General features: G+C 34.3%; 2 protein-coding genes across 3 annotated transcripts in view; one reads left to right on the top strand and one right to left on the bottom strand.

Moving 5' to 3' along the window:
* Positions 1-3,766, top strand: part of LOC100369470 (katanin p80 WD40 repeat-containing subunit B1-like) — a 32,791-nt gene extending 29,025 nt beyond the window's left edge. Inside the window, exon 16 of the mRNA XM_006816920.3 lies at positions 649-3,766. Coding sequence (XP_006816983.1) covers positions 649-784 — 136 coding nt within the window. The 3' untranslated portion in view covers positions 785-3,766. The remainder of the gene's footprint in view (positions 1-648) is intronic.
* A 2,474-nt stretch (positions 3,767-6,240) lies between these two features.
* The window catches only part of Cbfb (core binding factor beta subunit), a 30,314-nt gene continuing 16,714 nt past the window's right edge, over positions 6,241-19,840 (bottom strand). For both annotated transcript variants that reach the window (XR_014929664.1, XM_006816919.3), the window contains one exon: positions 6,241-8,994. Coding sequence is in view for 1 of the 2 variants with exons in the window: in XM_006816919.3 (XP_006816982.1) it covers positions 8,938-8,994 (57 nt within the window). In the remaining variant the exon portion in view is untranslated. The remainder of the gene's footprint in view (positions 8,995-19,840) is intronic.

Genomic DNA, 19,840 nt, shown 5'->3' on the forward strand with positions numbered 1-19,840 from the left:
GACCCATATTTCCGACTTGTTTTGACTGATTATATTCAAATTTTTAATTTTCATTATACATCATGTCATAGATAAACAGATATATTGGTTTGACGATCCTATTCAAAATGCCCGAAAGGTGGTCATTTTTGTGCTAAAAAATCATCATATATCAAGCATTTATGGATGGATTTCGTTCAAACTTGGTACATACATTAGACGGGTTCCTGATGCACATCATTTTATTTTTCAGATTGGATTCAAAATGGCTGACTGACATCCATTTTGCTTTAATGATTGGGGTTCTAGAGCCATATCTCTTAAATGCTTTGACTGATTATATTCAAATTTTATATATTCGTTATACATCATGTTATATTTATACATGTATTCAAAATGGCTGATTTTGAATGCTGCTCCATATGGACAAGTACTTGTTTGACGATCAGATACAAATGTCAATCATTTTAATGTTAAAAAATCATATTCCTGACATGGTTAGATTCTAGCTATATTATTATAAACAAAACTATATATCTTAAATTTTATAACTAACGGGGACTGTGCCATGCATGGTTTGTTTATTTGGAAATAGTGAATGTCATATCAGTGTTTACTCTCCTAGCATTTCCATGTTCACCATTTTTCAATTTCCTTTATTTATTACAGGTACAACAAATGCAAGAAATGTTATGATAGCTTAGTAAATATTAGATATATTATAGAACAAAAGCAGCATCTAGTTGGAAAGATTGGCAGCACATTCCGTGAAGTCAAACTGATCCTCGGTGGACTTGACTCGTAAAGACTGCACACTGCGGTAAGATGGAGATAGATGATAAGAAGTCGTCATCTAAAACCATTTGAGAGCTCATCTGCTATGATGTCAAGCTTGTACAGAGCATACAACTTGAGTGTGTGGTATGAACAGATAACATATAGCATTGCTGCTTGTGATGGGATATGTTGTAATTACTATGTGGGTAGTGCTTGTACATGAAACTTGGACAACACTTGTGATATTCCAGATTGTAAATTTATAAGTTTCTACAGTGGTACAAGCTTAAATACATTTTACATTTTGAAAATTAAAGTGATAAGGCTATATTGTGCAAGTTTTCATTCATTCATTCAATCAATCTGTACCTTGATTATGCAACTTTAACTTTAATCAATTTGTATGGGCAGGATATCTAGTATTTATTTATGTTTTACAAGAAATAACCGTTTTGGGATTTGCCAGAATGAAGTAATTCAGCTTAATTAAGACAGATATTTAGAATTTCTATGACAATATCACTCTTTAAGATTGTATTGCCATGGTTACTTTGTTCTCCAAATTTCATTTCACTGCCATTCTCATCATCACAATCACCAATTTCATCTCTACTTGTCATTAAATGTTCACCATTGTATGGTAAACCATCTAATTTTCAGAAATTTGGGGATTTGCTCAATTTGATAGCTGTTGATGGAGATTGAATTTTAAAGCCACTGTGACCTGCTGTCCCAGTGAAATTTTTTCTGCTAAAAATTCAGCAATATTCATCCACTCAAAATTTGCAAAAATGAAAGTTCTTAATATTACAGGTGAAATTGATTGTCCCTCTACTCTGCGCACTCTAAAACATGTATATACTTTTGTATTCTCTCCCTACTTCCTCTGTCAACATTGACATTATACTATTCCAAGAGTGAGCAGTCATTTGATCTGTGTAACTAGATCAGAGGTTTTACATCAACTGTAAGTTTGAGTAGAACCAGTCACTAACTTGTATGTGTATGTATGTATTGGTTCTTTGACTTTAAGATGCACACTTTCAATTCAAGATTTGTAAATTATTAGTCATAAGCTATTCTGTGAAATATAACGGTTAGAAAGTATGCATAAATAAGTTGCCAGCTTTTTGAAGCAGTGTGTACAGAATTTTTTCACATCTGTGCCTGATACAATATATATATATGGGAGCTTGATGCCACATTATCGTTTCAAAGTCAATGATAAGTGACTATTTTGATTTTCCAGAGGCTTACCTCTATGGATCCCTGGCCCATTGTGTTCACGTTATGTATAACACACTATGATAGTTTGCTTCAAGATGGATGAATCATTGTTCTGTATGACGTGAATGACAAATTTGGCCCAAAAAACTTAGTTCCTGCCCTTTTAATACATTCCATACTGAATATTATGTCAATGTCATCTTGGTGATTAATATTATATGATTCACGTTTTAGCAGAATGCTGCATTTTAATTTACTACCGCTGAACGTAGTGTTCATGCAGGCGCCAATGTAGCATGTTAGCAAACAAATTGTCTCAGTTAACAATGCTGTTTTCAGACAATCATCAAGTATTGGATTATGGCGCTTACAAGGTTGCATATGAACACTATAAACCATTGCATCAATAACTTGTAAGTTTGTACCAGACAGGGAACTTCATGATATGAACTATATTCAATATCCTTTTTAGGCTCAAAACAGTGAAATTATTGTGTATCTGTACTCCTGTTACCCCTGGGTGACTAAACCCTTTGCACTGAAATGTAAATATTCCTTTGGACAAACGTACACTGTATGTATGAATTTGTTTCATACTTTCGAAACAATTGTTTTTTTATTTTTTTATAACGAACGCAAATATGGGTTACAACGAGTTTGATTCTGTTGATAGAAAGAACTTGTGTAGTGCTGTTACAATTTTAAAAGCAGTCTCCAACTGACTAGCAAATTTACTCGGTAAGTGCTGCATTGGTGTTTGAACGCTATATGTGGTGGTAGTTAATCTCTACAGTTATGCAGTACATTTTCAAATTATTTGTACATGATAATCTTTCTTACGCACATGTCAAAACATTACGACTTTAGCAGCTGAAAAATCGTAAAGACTTCAAAGCTATTTATTTTCTGCAGTCATCCACTCATTTAGTTGTATTGTATTGGTGAGTGAGAAAAACACATGGGATTTGATGCACAATACATGGATTTTTGGATATCATTGGTCCACAATCACCTAGGCATACAGATGTATTTTATAATTTCAGCAATTGGGAAAAAAAAGTTTGATCAAATTTACTGATTTCTGTATATGTACCATATTTTCATGTTCTATTGATCTCAACAAAGTCGTTTACATATCTCTTGGTTTGTCATTTTTAAAAAGAGGTTGTAACAATTCCATTACCCGGTGGTTTTATATGGATGGTTATTGAAAACTTGTACCAGCACAAGGTGAATTTTCTAATGTGGCTGATAGTCTAGAATAGTTAAAGACTTGCTTGCTACTTAATCATTTGCTGGGCACCTTTTGCTATATTCAGCTTTGTATTTTATTTTTGGTGTGTATCTGTATGAACCAACCAGGCTACTACACAAACTATTATTTACAATAAATAATGCACAGGGCTGAGTAGCTAGTCAAATAATTGATTGATTGATGGCTGATTTCATGTTTGGAGTATTTGTTTTCCTAGCCAGATTAACTCACAGTTGGCATTACACAATTGATGGAGGAGGAGGTACCCCAATGTGCCCGTTGCCTCTCTCTCTAGTCATGTACATTTGAGTATTTATACTTGCAGCCCAAATAAGTTTTCGCAGTTGTATCATTACATTATCAAGCTGATAAAATTGAAATTGTGATATACTTCTAATGTGTAAATTATTACATAATGTCATATTTACCTAAAGGTGTTTTTTTTTTCTGTCATGGTTTGCCTCAACTATCTTTTTACTTTTGCAACAAATGTGAAAAATAAAATAGGCCCCATCTTTTTCAAATAGATTTTTGTTTTCAGTGTCTTTTTTATGATTTTTAAATTCAGCGGAATCTGTCATTGACACAAATGGACAGTCAGTCATACCATAAGATTGCCAAGATTAACGCACACACACACACACACATACCCACACACCTCCGTCTCTCCCTCCCTAATGATCCCCTATAACAATAAATATTTTTAGTCCCCGTTCGGACGTAGTCCGAAAACGGGGACTTATGTTTTGTGCGTGCGTGTGTGCGTCCGGCCGTCCGTGATCACCTGTATCTCGAACATGCATGGACCGATTAAGTTCAAACTTCACTCATACATCACACATTATATGAGACATATGCACATGCATTTTTTTCTTGATCCGATTAACGATAGCCGAATAGCGGCCATTTTAAGGCCGAAAATGCATCAAAATCACACATTTTCACCATTCCGGACCCGGATCTCAGTTATGCATGGACGGATTTCGTTCAAATTTGGTACATACATTAAACATAATAGGACCTTGATGCACGTCATTTTTTTTTTGGATCTGGTTTGAAATGGCCGACTGGCGGCTATTTTGTTTTAATAAATTCAAACATGTCTGGATTGATCAAGTTCAAACTTCACACACACATGGTATATCATGTCACAAATAGATATGTGCATTTGTTTCATGTTCCGCTTAACAATAGCTGAATGATGGCCATTTTAAGGCCGAAAATGCATCAAAATCACGTATTTTCACAATTCCGGAACCTGATCTCAGTCATGCATGGATGGATTTTGTTCAGATTTAGAACAATGTGTTGTACATATGCAGGTGCATTTCGGTCAGGATCTGCTTTGAATGTATATGTCACTCAAATATGAACGGAGCGGGGACGTGTCATTGACAATGACTTGTTGTAAAAAATTTTGAAATTATAAATTTTCAAGATTTGGGACTAAATGTTAGAAGTCACTAGCCAGTTACCACCACTGTTGGTTAGTTAGATATTTGTCTAAACTAGACCAAGTAGGTTTGAACCACAGTCCCTCTATGGACTGTGTTTAGACATTCCAGCACCTACACATGTAGCTGTCACTACTTCCTTTTTGCCAATGCCCTACACATTTTTGTGGCAGTGATTAGTGAGCGTTTCTCCCATTGTGAAATTTGAATCAAATTGGATTCTGATGTTGTTGGAACAATTGATGATTCTGCTTTTGTCTCTTTGAAACAAACTTGTGGGCAGTGTGACCAAGATTAATTTGTGGCCCATGTAGGCACTGGCAGGACTTATTTCTACACTATCTGGTTCTGAGGCATTCCCTATTGTAGAGATACCCAAGACTTTGCCATAGTCTGCATGCATGGTCAACACAGTTAATTGGCAACGCTTTCACTATGTTTGCATGCACTCGCCTCCCATCACATAATGTATTTTACTAGGCTCACATGCATACTATATTGCACCACCGAGATTGTTTTCACAATCTTTCATGTGTCTTTCATGTGTCATGGTTGAAACGGCTGATTTCGGAGAAAATATATAATCAGAACTTTAGCTAACTCCCATGCATTTTGTGATGGATACATGCTGGATACTGGAAATCACACATTCCTTTCTCATTACCTTGATCAATGACCTCTCAACTGACACTGGTGGCTATCACAGACTGGCCCCGACTGTTGTGAGACAGAGGGTGACAAACTTGCACACACAGTAACTGTTACTTACTGGATCTACTGTTTTGAAATTACACTTTGGAATTTCCCATGGTGTTTGTAGATTATATTCACCCCACATTTCCTCAGGCTTATGATTTTAAGCTTTGTTGTTTTTGGGAATATCAGAATTTTACTTCATTTACTATTAGGCATCGATGTTATAGCTGTTCACTTTGACACTACATTAATGATTATCTACCTCATGCCTACTTGGTTAGGTAATTTGTTGCTATTTTGTGTATTAAGTATGTAAATATTCAAACATGTTCTTGTAACTCCACTTTTGAAATTCTGACTCAACTTGTCTAGTTTAGACAAATATCCAAACTGTCTGCCTTCTGACCCCCCCCCCCCACCCCCTGCCCGCCCAGAAGTTGATTTCTATCAACGCAGAAAAAAATACAGGCCTGATTCTTTTGAAATCTTCATATACCGGTACTCTAGCGGTGCCATGCTCTTACTGGGTTAGGCTTCTTGATTGGCAATCAAATCAAACCCCACTTTCTTCCAAGTTAGTCAATTTCAAACATATGTAAATACATCCAGGTAATAGGTGGCAACTAATAAATACACAAGCTGGGACCAGTCTTTCTAAACTTGTGGCAGAAGAACTGGGTTGGTATACGTTTTTTAAAGTTTAAACCTGTTTACCAACACGAGACACTCAATGAGAAAGTAACTGTGTATCAGTAATGTCGCCCTCTATAGACAATTATTGAAATAAGAATTTAAATGTTGAGGGCGCTATTCCATGGAACCATACAAGCATCCAAAAAGAAAACTTGCAAAAAGTCTGAAGTAGTTATTTTATTGAAATACCAAAATTGATTACAAGATAGAATTCACTTTAACTTAAATAGAATCATTAACAGTATTTTAATTTAACTGGTAGAGTACAAAGGTCTACATATAAATTACGCTACATCTCGGCTATAAGGTGGATTTTATGTACAAAAATACATGTATTTTTAGTGCTGAATACAAGTTTTATCATATCTACCCATGGCTGGAAATAATCATTTACAAAAGTAATAAGAAATAGGGAAAATATGTTTGTTTTCGTAATCTTTTTCTAAAAATTTGGGATAATAAATAGTTTGAAACTCTTGCATCTTTTTTCAGAAAGTGTGATTATTTAAGGCCTCCTTGATTGCTATGGTAACTCCTGCACATAAATAAATATCCGGTCCAAAATAACAATTTTTGTTGACTGCTTTAAATATGCAATATGGACAAAAACATGATTTTTTTTAATGTTTGATACAGCAGTAGACAACCAAATTAGATTAGGATTTACTCTAAATTGCAGTTATATGAAAGAACACAAATGCTCAATAGTGGATATATCACAATCACATGCAGCATCAAACAGTTTTAAAAATGACATGTTTTCATCAATGTTACATCATTAACCTAATATACTGCCTCGTTCTGTTCTGCTCTGCCCTCTATTTGTAACAAAACTTTGTTAATCATGCATGTTTTCTTGCATTTTTGACATATTTATCAATCTGTGTAATACTGAGCAAAAATTACATTTTGTGATCCCAAATAAGTAAACACAAGGTGTAATATGTCTTATATTTCAGCTAAATTGCAAGCAAAGTTTTGGAAAATTATTTGAACTAGTATTCATTTAGTGCCACAAAGATCATTTTGACTCGATATGACAGATTATAAAATTTTCTTTTTTCTTTGTTTGGGAAAATCAGAGAAACATTGCCCAGTTTTCACAGAGATAAAAAAAACACCTGGTAAGAAGTGGGAAATGCATGAAACAAATTGAGGACTGAAAAACTTGTTTTGTTCTTGCTTTCTGAGGTAGCTCACTTCACTGCGTCAAAATGAAAATGATATGTAGAAAATAATTCAAAAATTGGGATCTTGGGAAGTATCATTAATATTTACTACTGCATACAATGTAACAGAAATCAGAATCAGTTGCTTTAAAGCCAGATATGCCTTTCATGGGGCAGGGTGAATAAAAAGCATTAACTTAACCATTAACACAAGAGTAACTACATTTAGGGCAACAGTAATTTAGTGAGTTTTTCAGATAATTTAATCAAACAACAAAACTTCTCATTGTTGCAATAAATGGTATACAATACATTTATATATATATATATATAATATATATAGTTATATTTTAATGAAAATTAACAGTCAAAATTTAATTCTTAGAAACTTAAAAAAATCAAATAAACTGCTGAGGAAAATGGAATGAAAAAATGGCAGATTTAGATGAACACATACATGCATGACAAACTGAACCCTGTTTTACAGTAGCCCCTGTCAAATAATGTCAATTTTTAGTATTCAGGCTCTCCAATAATTTGGTCCAAAATGATGTTAAACTTAGCCAAGTATCTAAGACCTTTTAATTTTATAAGTTGTCTAGGCCTGTGAAGGTGCATGGACTAGGCACAGATAATTGAGGTATAGCATGCAACTAAAATATCAACAGATACAATGATGACATAAAGACTCATTCTTTGGATTCTTTCCTTTGTGCATCCTATGATATTTTTTGTTGAGTATACAATGTAAGCATGACATCAATTTGACACTAACAAATCTCAAATGAAAAAAAAATTTGAAAAAGAAATAAATATGCAGAAATTTTTACAGTCATTATTAACACCTAATGAAACACTGTCATCTAGTACCTAGAAGCACCACAGTCTGAACACACCTTGTTCAATATGGGTCCCATGTAACCATACAACACATGTAAAATAAAATTGTGTGCCTAGATGAATATATTGCACAATGACTGGCAGCTTATCTATTTTGTCCATTTTTTTTATAGGATGTACTCAATCTTTTTAGCCGTGCTATAAAAAACAATGCTATTGGTTGCATGGGACTCGCACTGACACAGTTATGAAGACATTAACCCTTGTAAGATAACTACAGCCCAGAAATTAATAAACATTGCTGAAACACCTCATCTAAAAATACTCGTGTATTTGATACATAAATGGAGTCAATCTCGACCATCTCCTGTAGTCTCCTTCGTTGATGACAGTAGACATGTGCTCTTTGTCAGCGGTTTAACACACTGTGCCCTTACTTTATAACATTGGGTTAGGGGAGGGGGAGGGTAAAACTACTGACACATTTTAAATTTATGGAATTCTTTGGTCAGTCAATGTTACCGACGGAGGTCAAGCTTTTCTGTTAATATGGTTCTAACTGAATATAGCAATATACAGTATGAGCTCACAGAATCACTGACATACCCTTCATTACAATTAACGGGATTCTGAATGATTCTCATTCATACAAGATGCGAGTCACAGTTGTTGAATCATACATGGCCTGAGTAATATCGAAATGTCTTTGCATAATAAAGCAGCAGCCATTTAGGTTCAGGTGTTACTCATATTAAGGTTCATGATGCGATTTAAAATCCACAAATAACGTGGTTCCTTTCTTGAGTCGATGATATGGCAGTGTATATATTTACAGAAATGCATGTGTTCAATCATTACTGCTGCTGGTCCCGCTAGGACTTGGCTCGTGACTTTGTCTTCTTGCCTGCAAGTAAATAAAACAAAAAATATTAAACGTTATGATTGCACACCTACCTCCCCCAAAACTACTAAGGGTCATCCCTTAAATCATCTGTACTGTGATCTCTAGTAGAAAATCAATAAAGAGATAATGACTAAACTGTGTTATATAAAAGAGATTTAGCCAAGTATGTCAATACCAAGTGAGTGATATGATTGCAAAGACATTAAAGTGTCAACTATATCAACAATAAATTCTTTGCATCATACAATTATTTAAAACTCTTGAATGACCTTATAAAGTGTATTTCATTGCATGACACAAATGTAAATTTGTCATGACTTTCTGCCTACTTCATTCACCTACTGTACATACTACAGGTATATAGTGTCATACATCTACACAATCTCTGGCTGTCTACTCAAAAAGTTAGCAGAACCCAGCAATAATATTTGTTGTAAGATGAAGGGCACATTCAGTGTCCACCCCTCAAAACCTATTGTGAAGACCAAGCCTGAAATTTGTTCCTGAAGCATGCAATCCAAAATGTATAGAAAATTTGAACTCAAAACTATATATCAGACAAAAGTCAAAGAATGAACAGATCCAACAATGTAAAAGTGGCATTGTCATTTTACAAGATGAGAGATTATGAAAAAGACATAGTTAATGTTAAAGAGAACACAATTCAGAAATAGCATTCAGCAACATTAGTGAATATGTTTTGCTTCAAATATGGGGGCAAGGTTAGGAGACAAACAAGGTGTATTTTATCTACTGTGTGTTTATAAGCAAATTTAAAAGAGATCATGGCCATGAACCTTTGATATAGATCCCATACTATCTGACACAAATTTATTTAAAAGACGGCATTCAACAGAGAGCTGATATTGCAAAACATTTTAAAAGTAATGCAACCCAAAATAGATTGAAAATTAGTCTAAAAGTTTAGTGAGTTTATGTGTTTACTAGGAGATATAGGTAGGTGGATAATTTGTTTTTCCCCATCTGCAAGTCAGTTAGCATAATATAACACAGTAGTACCACAAAGATGCACGTAAAACTACTGCATGTGTACTTTTCAACCCCAATATTTATATAGCTACATTTGATAATTGAAAAGCCATACAACAAATTTATTATTGACATGGCTGCAAATGATGATTTGAAATGCCATACAACATATTTAATATTGACATGGCTGCAAGTGGTGATTTGAAAAGCCATACAACATATTTAATATTGACATGGCTGCAAGTGTTGATTTGAAAAGCCATACAACATATTTAAAATTGACATGGCTTCAAGTGTTAATTTGAAAAGCCATACAACATATTTAATATTTGCATGGCTGCAAGTGGTGATTTGAATAGACATACAACAAATTTATTATTGACATGGCTGCAAGTGGTGATTTGAAATGCCATACAACATATTTAATATTGACATGGCTGCAAGTGGTGATTTGAATAGACATACAACAAATTTATTATTGACATGGCTGCAAGTGGTAATTTGAAAAGCCATACAACATATTTATTATTGACATGGCTTCAAGTGGTGATTTGAATAGACATACAACATATTTATTATTGACAAGGCTTCAAGTGGTGATTTGAATAGACATACAACAAATTTATTATTGACATGGCTGCAAGTGGTGATTTGAAAAGCCATACAACATATTTATTATTGACATGGCTGCAAGTGGTGATTTGAAAAGCCATACAACATATTTAATATTGACATGGCTGCAAATGGTGATTTGAAAAGCCATACAACATATTTAATATTGACATGGCTGCAAATGGTGATTTGAAAAGCCATACAACATATTTAATATTGACATGGCAGTATTTGTTGAACCAAACAAATAGATTTGAGCTTTGACTGATCTTCTAAGGGCAACCCATTCAACACAGTTACGTATAGAAGATCGATATTGCATTATGCATTCAATTCACTTTTAATGTCAGCGGAAGCATGCAATTTCCTGTCACAAGAAAAGTGTCACACATAATGTAATGAAATGATTTTTTTTAAAGTGCTTACTACTATGCCTGATAATATGTGCAAATACAGCTTTCAGACCTATAAGGGCAATCACACATTTTTCTATAATTTGCCTTTTATAGCTAAATCATTTTTAATGAAAAAAAAAAAAAAGATTTGAATCAAACCTTCTGAATGACAAACTTTGGTCATTTATCACAAAATAAAAATACACAATTTTTTTTTCTCAAAAATGTTTAAAAAAAACCTGTTACCAGGAACTAGAAAACATGATGAATGAAGTGATCAACATATAATAGATTTATATGGTCAATCACATACTGTACTGACTTATTTAGTGTAAGTGAAAGCATATAGAAAATAACAACATTCTACATGAAAACATTTCACTTTCTATTTTAAATAAACTCATTCATTGTTGGTTGTTTCATACTATATTTTCACTAGAGGGTTACGTCAGTGCATATAACAACCAATAATTAAAAAAGATACAGATATCAAACTTACGTTTATAATTGGGTTTTATACAATTGGCAAAAATATAGTGGTTACTGGATATTGTGTACATTGATGCTTACTCGCAGATAATAAATGTTTCGGTTGACCAGATATTGTTTACTTTTTCAATTCTTTATACCTCTGGGCCATGTTACACGTCTTGATAATTTTCATACATGTATAGGTGTTCAAACCAAACAGAATATTTTAAATCTAAGAACATATATAGATCTATATAACCTAAAATGACACATTGGGAGTACCTACTTTGAAAGCTGAATACAGTTGACCATGGTACTCAAATGCAGCTAAGGACTCCAATTCACATGCAAAACTATTGTCAATGGTTGCTGAGTGATGGCATTAACCCAGTTTCATGCTTACGCCTACCCTAAACCTATTTTTGGTAAACATACAAAAATGGTAAAAATTTATACAAAATTTGTTCTCCTGTTTTTGGCTAAATTAGAAAAATTTTACTGTAAACATCATTAAGCATGGGTCTTGTTCAGTAATCAGCAAGGTAGCAATGAAAAAATGTCTGATGAAAGAAAAAACAATTTTAATCTGACCAACCTACCATGCCTAGGGTAGACAATAACATCTTCGCAACATTTTTTTTTTTTTTTTTTTTGTTCTTTGGGGGGGGGGGGCATTATATTTAATAGTTAATCTATGATATGTGATACCAATTTGGAAATTACGTTTATCAAGTGAGAATCCAATGTTGTAGTATGTTCCCAAATGGGTGTAGATTTAACTTAATATCACATATTTTAATATTTCAACAAAATTAATCTAGCCTACTAAGATAGTTGAATTAGTAAATTTTCCCCATTGTACAACCAAGCTTGACAAAATTAACCAGGGGGTAAAAAAAAGTACTATAGAAACAGAAGGCCACAAGTGTTGGATAGATTTAGAATATAATTGCATGAAAATTCTCCAGAGGATTTGCACAACCTGGTGTTTCTGCACAAGGGAATGGCAATGTAATTTTAAACTTTTCTGCCAAAAACGCCTACAATACGCCAAGTATAATGATGACAATAGAATCCAAAAACAGTAACGAAATAACATTTTAAGAGTAAAGAAATACTAAACACATGGCTGTGTTTTAACCACGGCCATTTACTTCATCCACGCATTCAGTGATTTTGTTAAAGGACTTTGTGGATATCACCAGGCAGTATCCATTTCTAACACCTGGCACACTTGGTGGCAACTGGCATCATATTTAATTAGGCAGAAATAATCAAATTACACATGCACAGTGGAGAAAGTTTGATAAAAGTGAAATTTTTAACCTTGACATGATTTCCACAGAGAAAAAAGTTTCTTAACTCTCTTATTGAGCAGAAATATGGTGTAAATTTGATCTATACAAAGATATAATATAACATAATATGACAACATTTGACCAAGCGTTTTAGTACTTTGATAAAAGTTATGAAAATCAAAATGTAGTTTGTAGCAATCACATGTGCAGAACCTGTGTTATTTGACATGTTGATCCAAAAAAGATGGGACAAATTAAAATGTTTTTAATGTTTGATGCAGATCACTTAAAATTCCTTTAATACTCTAATTTTGCGATAAAAAAAATGTTTGCTAAATTCAAAAGTCAGTGAAAAGTGCAAAATTGTGTAGCCATGACCTGGAATTTTGTCCTTGTACTGTAAACGCTTTATTAATTCACTGGTTTTGAAGTTTGCTATTTTCAGTGATAAGTAAAATACACTACTGAAATTAAATCCACATAAACATGTAAAATAACAATAGAATTTATTGCATTTCTGTTCATGGACTCAAAACACAGTGAAATTGTGCAAATCATCACATTAAATGCCAGTGAAAATAATGGGTGTACAGTATATGCTATTAAGTTATCAAAACTACAAAAAGTGTTATCAGCAAAAATTAACAAAATACACACAAGGTCAATGACTTCTAACTAAAACAGTGTGACACACAAAATAAAAACAACAAATAATAGGGTTGTTTTGGCACTCAACAAATGAAACGTGACTTCTTAGGAGTATTGATATATTAATAATATTAAAGCAATGTATTTTCACTTCCTGTTGTATTTTATCTGCAAGTGACCTCACTTGACTCACTGACCCAAAACGGGTTGTGTCCTTAGACAACTATACCTGAAATGAAGAGGTATGTTGTGATGTGGTTGATGTCCTTCAAGGAACAACAAAGCTTTGATTTACTAGTGTAAAAGAAGACATACCAAGGACAAAGCACAGATAAAAAAAGGACAGGGAAAAATAGAACCGTATTTTCAGTTTGTTCGACTTTAAACAACTTAAATAAAAAAATAAAACTTTGATTCAAATGATTGTCTGAATTAAAATATTAAATCAACGGTTTTTAATGAAGCTATATTTTAACTGTAATTTTAAATAGATGTACAATATACCACTAAAAAAATTGCAACAAGTGAGATGGATATTATATATTTTTTTAACTTTTCTTTAAACAGTCAGTGCAGGATTATATTTCATAACTGTTTTTGCTTCCCTCTGAAATCTACACTCCAAAACATGGTTATACATGCTCAAATAATGCATCAAATATAAAGTTTTCCAAACAAGTTGAAGCACATTAGTGGTAATATTTTTTATTTAATTTGTTGATTACGGATGATTTATCCATAAATCGCAAAGGTCGTTATCCAAGGATATCCAACTGTTTCAACAGAGAGAAGCCTTGAACTCAATTGGTACATATGCTCTGCATGAAAACAGGCGGTCACTTTATGCCTTGTTAACTTTTATGTAACCGCACATAAGTCATTCTGCGGAAGTGGAAATCTCATCCAAGTATAATTTTCAACTTAAGCAAAATATATAAGTCTGGAATTATGCAATTTGTGTTAATTTTTAAAATACTATAATTACACAACCGATGGAATGACTCAATAACAAAAAACATTTCAACTTGTTTAGTTATTGGCAACCAGTAATATAAATATTCAGATTTCTTTAACTGTTAAACAAATAAACACAGATAAAAAAAATTGGTCAAACATCCATACAAATATTGATTTTGAGTCATTTTGCAATGGTAGAAAAGTCTAGGCAGGAAATTAACACGTCCATTGTGATAAGTATTTTACAAAGCACATACAATGAACAGTAACACTTATAATAGACATTGATGCTGCCCTGACTGTGACATGTGGTACACAAGACAATGTCGCTGACATTCATTGTTCAACTCAAACTTAGCCACACAATAAATCACACAGACTGATTGTAATAAAAAAGTTGTTGGTGATTTGAATGTTTGGAATAGTATAGTTTAACTGTACTGCAGGAGGAAATGGATGGCAATAAAAAATAATTTCACAACAAAACAGTGTGAATTTTCACAACTTACTTTTCCTAGATATATTGAAGATTTAATGATCTACCAAATAAAAATTCATAGGTAGGTGCATGGGGGGAGAAAATTCAGATGGGAGGGGGGGGGGGGCAAACTTCTTATTGCGATTTACAGCAATTTTTTAAGGAATTTGGATTTCTGAATAATTTTATTTTTTCTCTACATAAAGAATAGAAAACAGGATAGATGTATGCAGCTTTGATACAGGGAAAGAAATGTCATTTAGAAATTTAGATAATACATATATCTGGTGATGATACCTTCAATCAGAGAAGAGTTACTAACAGGAAAGCTTATAAGAAATATACATGGTCTGTGTAAAATAAAAAGGTTCTTGTGATTTGTAATGTGCAGGAAATCTTTGTACTCTCCTTGTGCTGCCCTTTGCTGTAAAGTAGTTGCTCTGTTTGTTTGGAGACAACAAAATTGTGTTGAACACAAAGTTATTCATTCATTTCAATTCTTGTTGCCAAGAAGAAACTACTGGCTAATAAGCAAAGAGTATTAAGTGCACAGGCTGTTGCCAGTTGGCCAACTGTACTGGTGTGTGTGCCTATTACCTTTGCTCAATGATACTCCATAATTGGCTGACTAGAAGTAAACAAAATGACAATAGAGGCACAAGCTGTTGCTGACAATGAAACAACATATCGCTGCAGTCAACAAGTTGATACTTATCTCTGAGTTAATTGGTGGATGTGCCTTTCACTAGCTAGGTTGGAAACAGATGCACTTTTGTTGAACTTCTTGTTACTTTGATAAATCATTACTATTTTTTTTTGTCAAACATTCCTTGCACCATAAAATCAGTCATCTTTTGGGGGAAATATTTAAGAATGTCAATTTCATCAAGAGGTGAGTTCTCCTAGGTTCTCTGGTTACGAGGTTTTGTGAGCAGGGCAGAGTGTGATTGGGTGGGTGGGTGTGTTGTGGGTGTGGTGTAGGTGTTGTGTAGATGTGGTGAGGGATGTGTGTTTTGTGGGTGTGGTGTAGGTGTGGTGTGGTGTGGGATGGGTGTGGTGTAGGTGTGGTGTGGGATGGGTGTGGTGTAGCTGTGGTGTGGGATGGGTGTGGTGTAGCTGTGGTGTGGGATGGGTGTGGTATGGGTGTGGTGTGGGATGGGTGTGGTGTAGGTGTGGGATGGGTGTGGTGTAGCTGTGGTGTGGGATGGGTGTGGTGTAGCTGTGGTGTGGGATGGGTGTGGTGTAGCTGTGGTGTGGGATGGGTGTGGTGTGGGATGGGTGTGGTGTAGGTGTGGGATGGGTGTGGTGTAGCTGTGGTGTGGGATGGGTGTGGTGTAGCTGTGGTGTGGGATGGGTGTGGTGTAGGTGTGGTGTGGGATGGGTGTGGTGTAGCTGTGGTGTGGGATGGGTGTGGTGTAGCTGTGGTGTGGGATGGGTGTGGTGTGGGTGTGGTGTGGGATGGGTGTGGTGTAGGTGTGGTGTGGGATGGGTGTGGGATGGGTGTGGTGTAGCTGTGGTGTGGGATGGGTGTGGTGTAGGTGTGGTGTGGGATGGGTGTGGTGTAGCTGTGGTGAGGGATGGGTGTGGTGTAGGTGTGGTGTGGGATGGGTGTGGTGTAGCTGTGGTGTGGGATGGGTGTGGTGTAGCTGTGGTGTGGGATGGGTGTGGTGTAGCTGTGGTGTGGGATGGGTGTGGTGTAGCTGTGGTGTGGGATGGGTGTGGTGTAGCTGTGGTGTGGGGTGGTGTGGGATGGGTGTGGTGTAGCTGTGGTGAGGGATGGGTGTGGTGTAGCTGTGGTGAGGGATGTGCGTCTTGTGGTTGCAGTGTGGGGTTGGTATCTTGAGGGTGTTTGGTGGGGGGTGTGGTGGTGGGGGGTTGTTTAATGTACTTTCTGTCATCAGGAATAAGCAGTTTCACACAGAGACTTCAGAGTTCAAGCTTCAGTTTTGTAAATTAAATGTGAATTGTGTATTGTGGGCATCCATGCTGTCTTTGAAAGTTTACGAACTTGTGACATCTTGGTACATTATCAAGACAACAGAAGATCTATAAAACTTGGAAAAAACATTCTATTGCAGAATTGACACTGGTGTACACTCATAGTAGTAAGGTAGCCACTGGAGAACTGGAAACACATCAACTGAACCACAATTTAACTATCAATTATTGTCGCACACAAACCAGACAGATGCTTGGTTACTAAATCAGTAAGCAATGTGAAATGACAGAAACAAGCCATTGACCTATCTACACTTGCATATTGTGTTCCAAAACATGCATTTTAGGTTTACCGTACTTCGGATAAATTTGGCTTGTTTGGATTATAAAGCACAAATGTGAAAGAAGAGATGGTGAAAATCAAATCGGCAACCAGTCAAGACACATGCACTGGACTATAAAGTTTCTCCCAAAGTCGCATCCCTTAGTAAATAGCATGCAAATGAGCTAATTTATATAGTATGCTAATGAGCTAATTTATATGCAAAGAATATTATCAGACATTTATCTACACAAATAGTATGCATGTACTCAGTTTCAATCCATTTGAGCAAACTTTTGCAAAGATTCACAAGTAATATGCTAAAACTGGTTATTATACAAATTAGTAGGCACAGATTTGTACCAAAATCTAATAGGTCTGGCCAAAAATTGGGAGCATGCATGAACCTCTGAGAAAGTGGGTCAGGCGGAAATACAGATTCCAATCCATCAGCCAGGGATAAGCATACTACCATGTACAGAACCATTAGTAATTCATTTATACGCAAATGAATGGTCATGTGCTCCCTAGTATGGTAAGGAAATTCCACAAGATGACCAGATGAGATATACTGTATTTGTCACATTAGAAGTGCATATAAACCAAGAAATGCATTTGTTGTATAGTGAATCATTAAAATATTATTACCATAGAAACACCTCTGTAATTTATATTTAATGTAGTAATTCACTTCATGTAAAACATTTTATTATACAAGGAAATTTATCAATAAACTTTTATTTATGAGAGACACCAGGAGATGCAATCTGATTAAAATCTAATGTATTTTTTTTCAAACTTTCATACATTTTATGTTATTATTAAATTTGGCATTATTTTGTGTTTGTTTTTCTACTACTTGCAAATTGTTTTGTATTATTTAACTTTTGTGATTACTAAAACTTTAAAAAATTATCAGCAAAATTATCAATAAATAATAAATAATAAAATCTTAAAAAATAAAATATATATAAAAAATAAATAATTAAAGACAATTTAAAAAAAGAAAATCTAGTACCTACTGGGTAAAGCAAACAAAACATTTTCTTTATAAAATGAAACAAACCTGCATAGCCCTTTTCTGAGAAATTACTCTGAGAAAAGTGTGTTCAGTCATAGGACGATAAATAGGGGGGGGGGCAACCAGGAAAGAGTATAGACTTGTACATACTGATGTAACACATACCACACAACAACAATCAGATACCAAGTTTTTTGTCTACAACAATAGATATCTATGATCTCCCCTTTGCTGGTTATCTGCATATGTCAAATTCCAGATCTAGTATTGGTAAATACGAAAGATATCAAATTTGGGTTTAAGTGATACATTCCAGAAAGGTTGTTACTCCCTCTCTGTACAGCAGTCAGGTTCAGTGTCCCCGAACGAACTATATACTAGGTAACTTTGTTATGTTTAAACAAATATCAACTTGTGGAAATTCTAAACTATGAACAAATGTCTACATGTATCCTGAAATTGCAATCCAGTAGAAGAAGAAATCTAATCACTTTATGCATGACATGAAAACAAAACAAACCCTCAACTATCCTGATAGACTTCTTGTCACCTACCTATAAAACGTTGATACACTATTTAAAGTTCTCATATGCCAAACAAGAAATACACATCACTCGCTGTAAATACTATAATAGTAGCGCATATTGCTAACGTAAATGATGTCTACAGTCAAAATAATTCCTATTTTAATAATACCAGTATAAAATAAATGCAATTGTTTATGTGGACCTTGATTAGAGTTGCACTTCTAATAGAGAAAATGTAGTATTCCTTATATTTTTTTTTCAGTGTTTTCTTTTTACTTGTTTATTGTTTATGTTTTTACAATATCTATATACATGTATGGGTTTGTTTTTAAATATAGCATAATAATTTAAAATTTTATTATTAAATACAGAGACATTTCCCTGAGAAGCAGGCATATATTTGAGTGGAATAACCTGAGACTAAAAAAATGCAGACCAATGTCAGTGATCAGCTACAAATAAAGAACATGTTAAATATTTGGGATACTTAATTGTTAAAGATACAAATCTAAAACTTTCATTGCTGATACCACATGTAAGTTGGCTGAATTATTTGTTGTGTTCATCTAAGGTTAAAAGTCACATAATTATGAACTGTGTTTTTATTGGTTCTGTACATAATCACTGATGGTAAATCATCCTTTGATTTGATTGACCAGTTGACAAGTCTGAATTTTTTCACTAAATTTCGCAACAAAAACATTCAATTTAAATTACCACAGCTATTGTGCAGCCAAGTGTGGTTCAAATTTCATGTAAACAAATATATTTTACACATCGCATGGGACCCATATGACATGGTGCGATGACTGTTTTAAATAACAAATTTATATTAACATTCAGAAATCCTGATGTTCAGTAATTTCCTCTAATTATTGGTAATGCGACATTGTAAGCTCAAAACAATGTTACTTTACGAACACTGATCGAGTAGCTTTATACATGATCTGGATTTAATACTATATTATTCAATCACATTTCCCCTTTCACATCAAGACATCACTAACAAACAATGACGGAGCACTACGGTAGGACACTCAATTTCCTATATTTTACGATATACAAATTAAAAACAATATGAGGTGAAAATCCAACCAAGCCATAGACTACCCTAATGAGAACAGACACTGGGCGGCTCAGTATAATATTACTAGATCATTAAATGGAAATTGGAATAAATTGAAAGTTG

This window comes from Saccoglossus kowalevskii, chromosome 6, assembly GCF_978046115.1.
Source record: "Saccoglossus kowalevskii chromosome 6, keSacKowa6.1, whole genome shotgun sequence".
NCBI lineage: Eukaryota > Metazoa > Hemichordata > Enteropneusta > Harrimaniidae > Saccoglossus > Saccoglossus kowalevskii.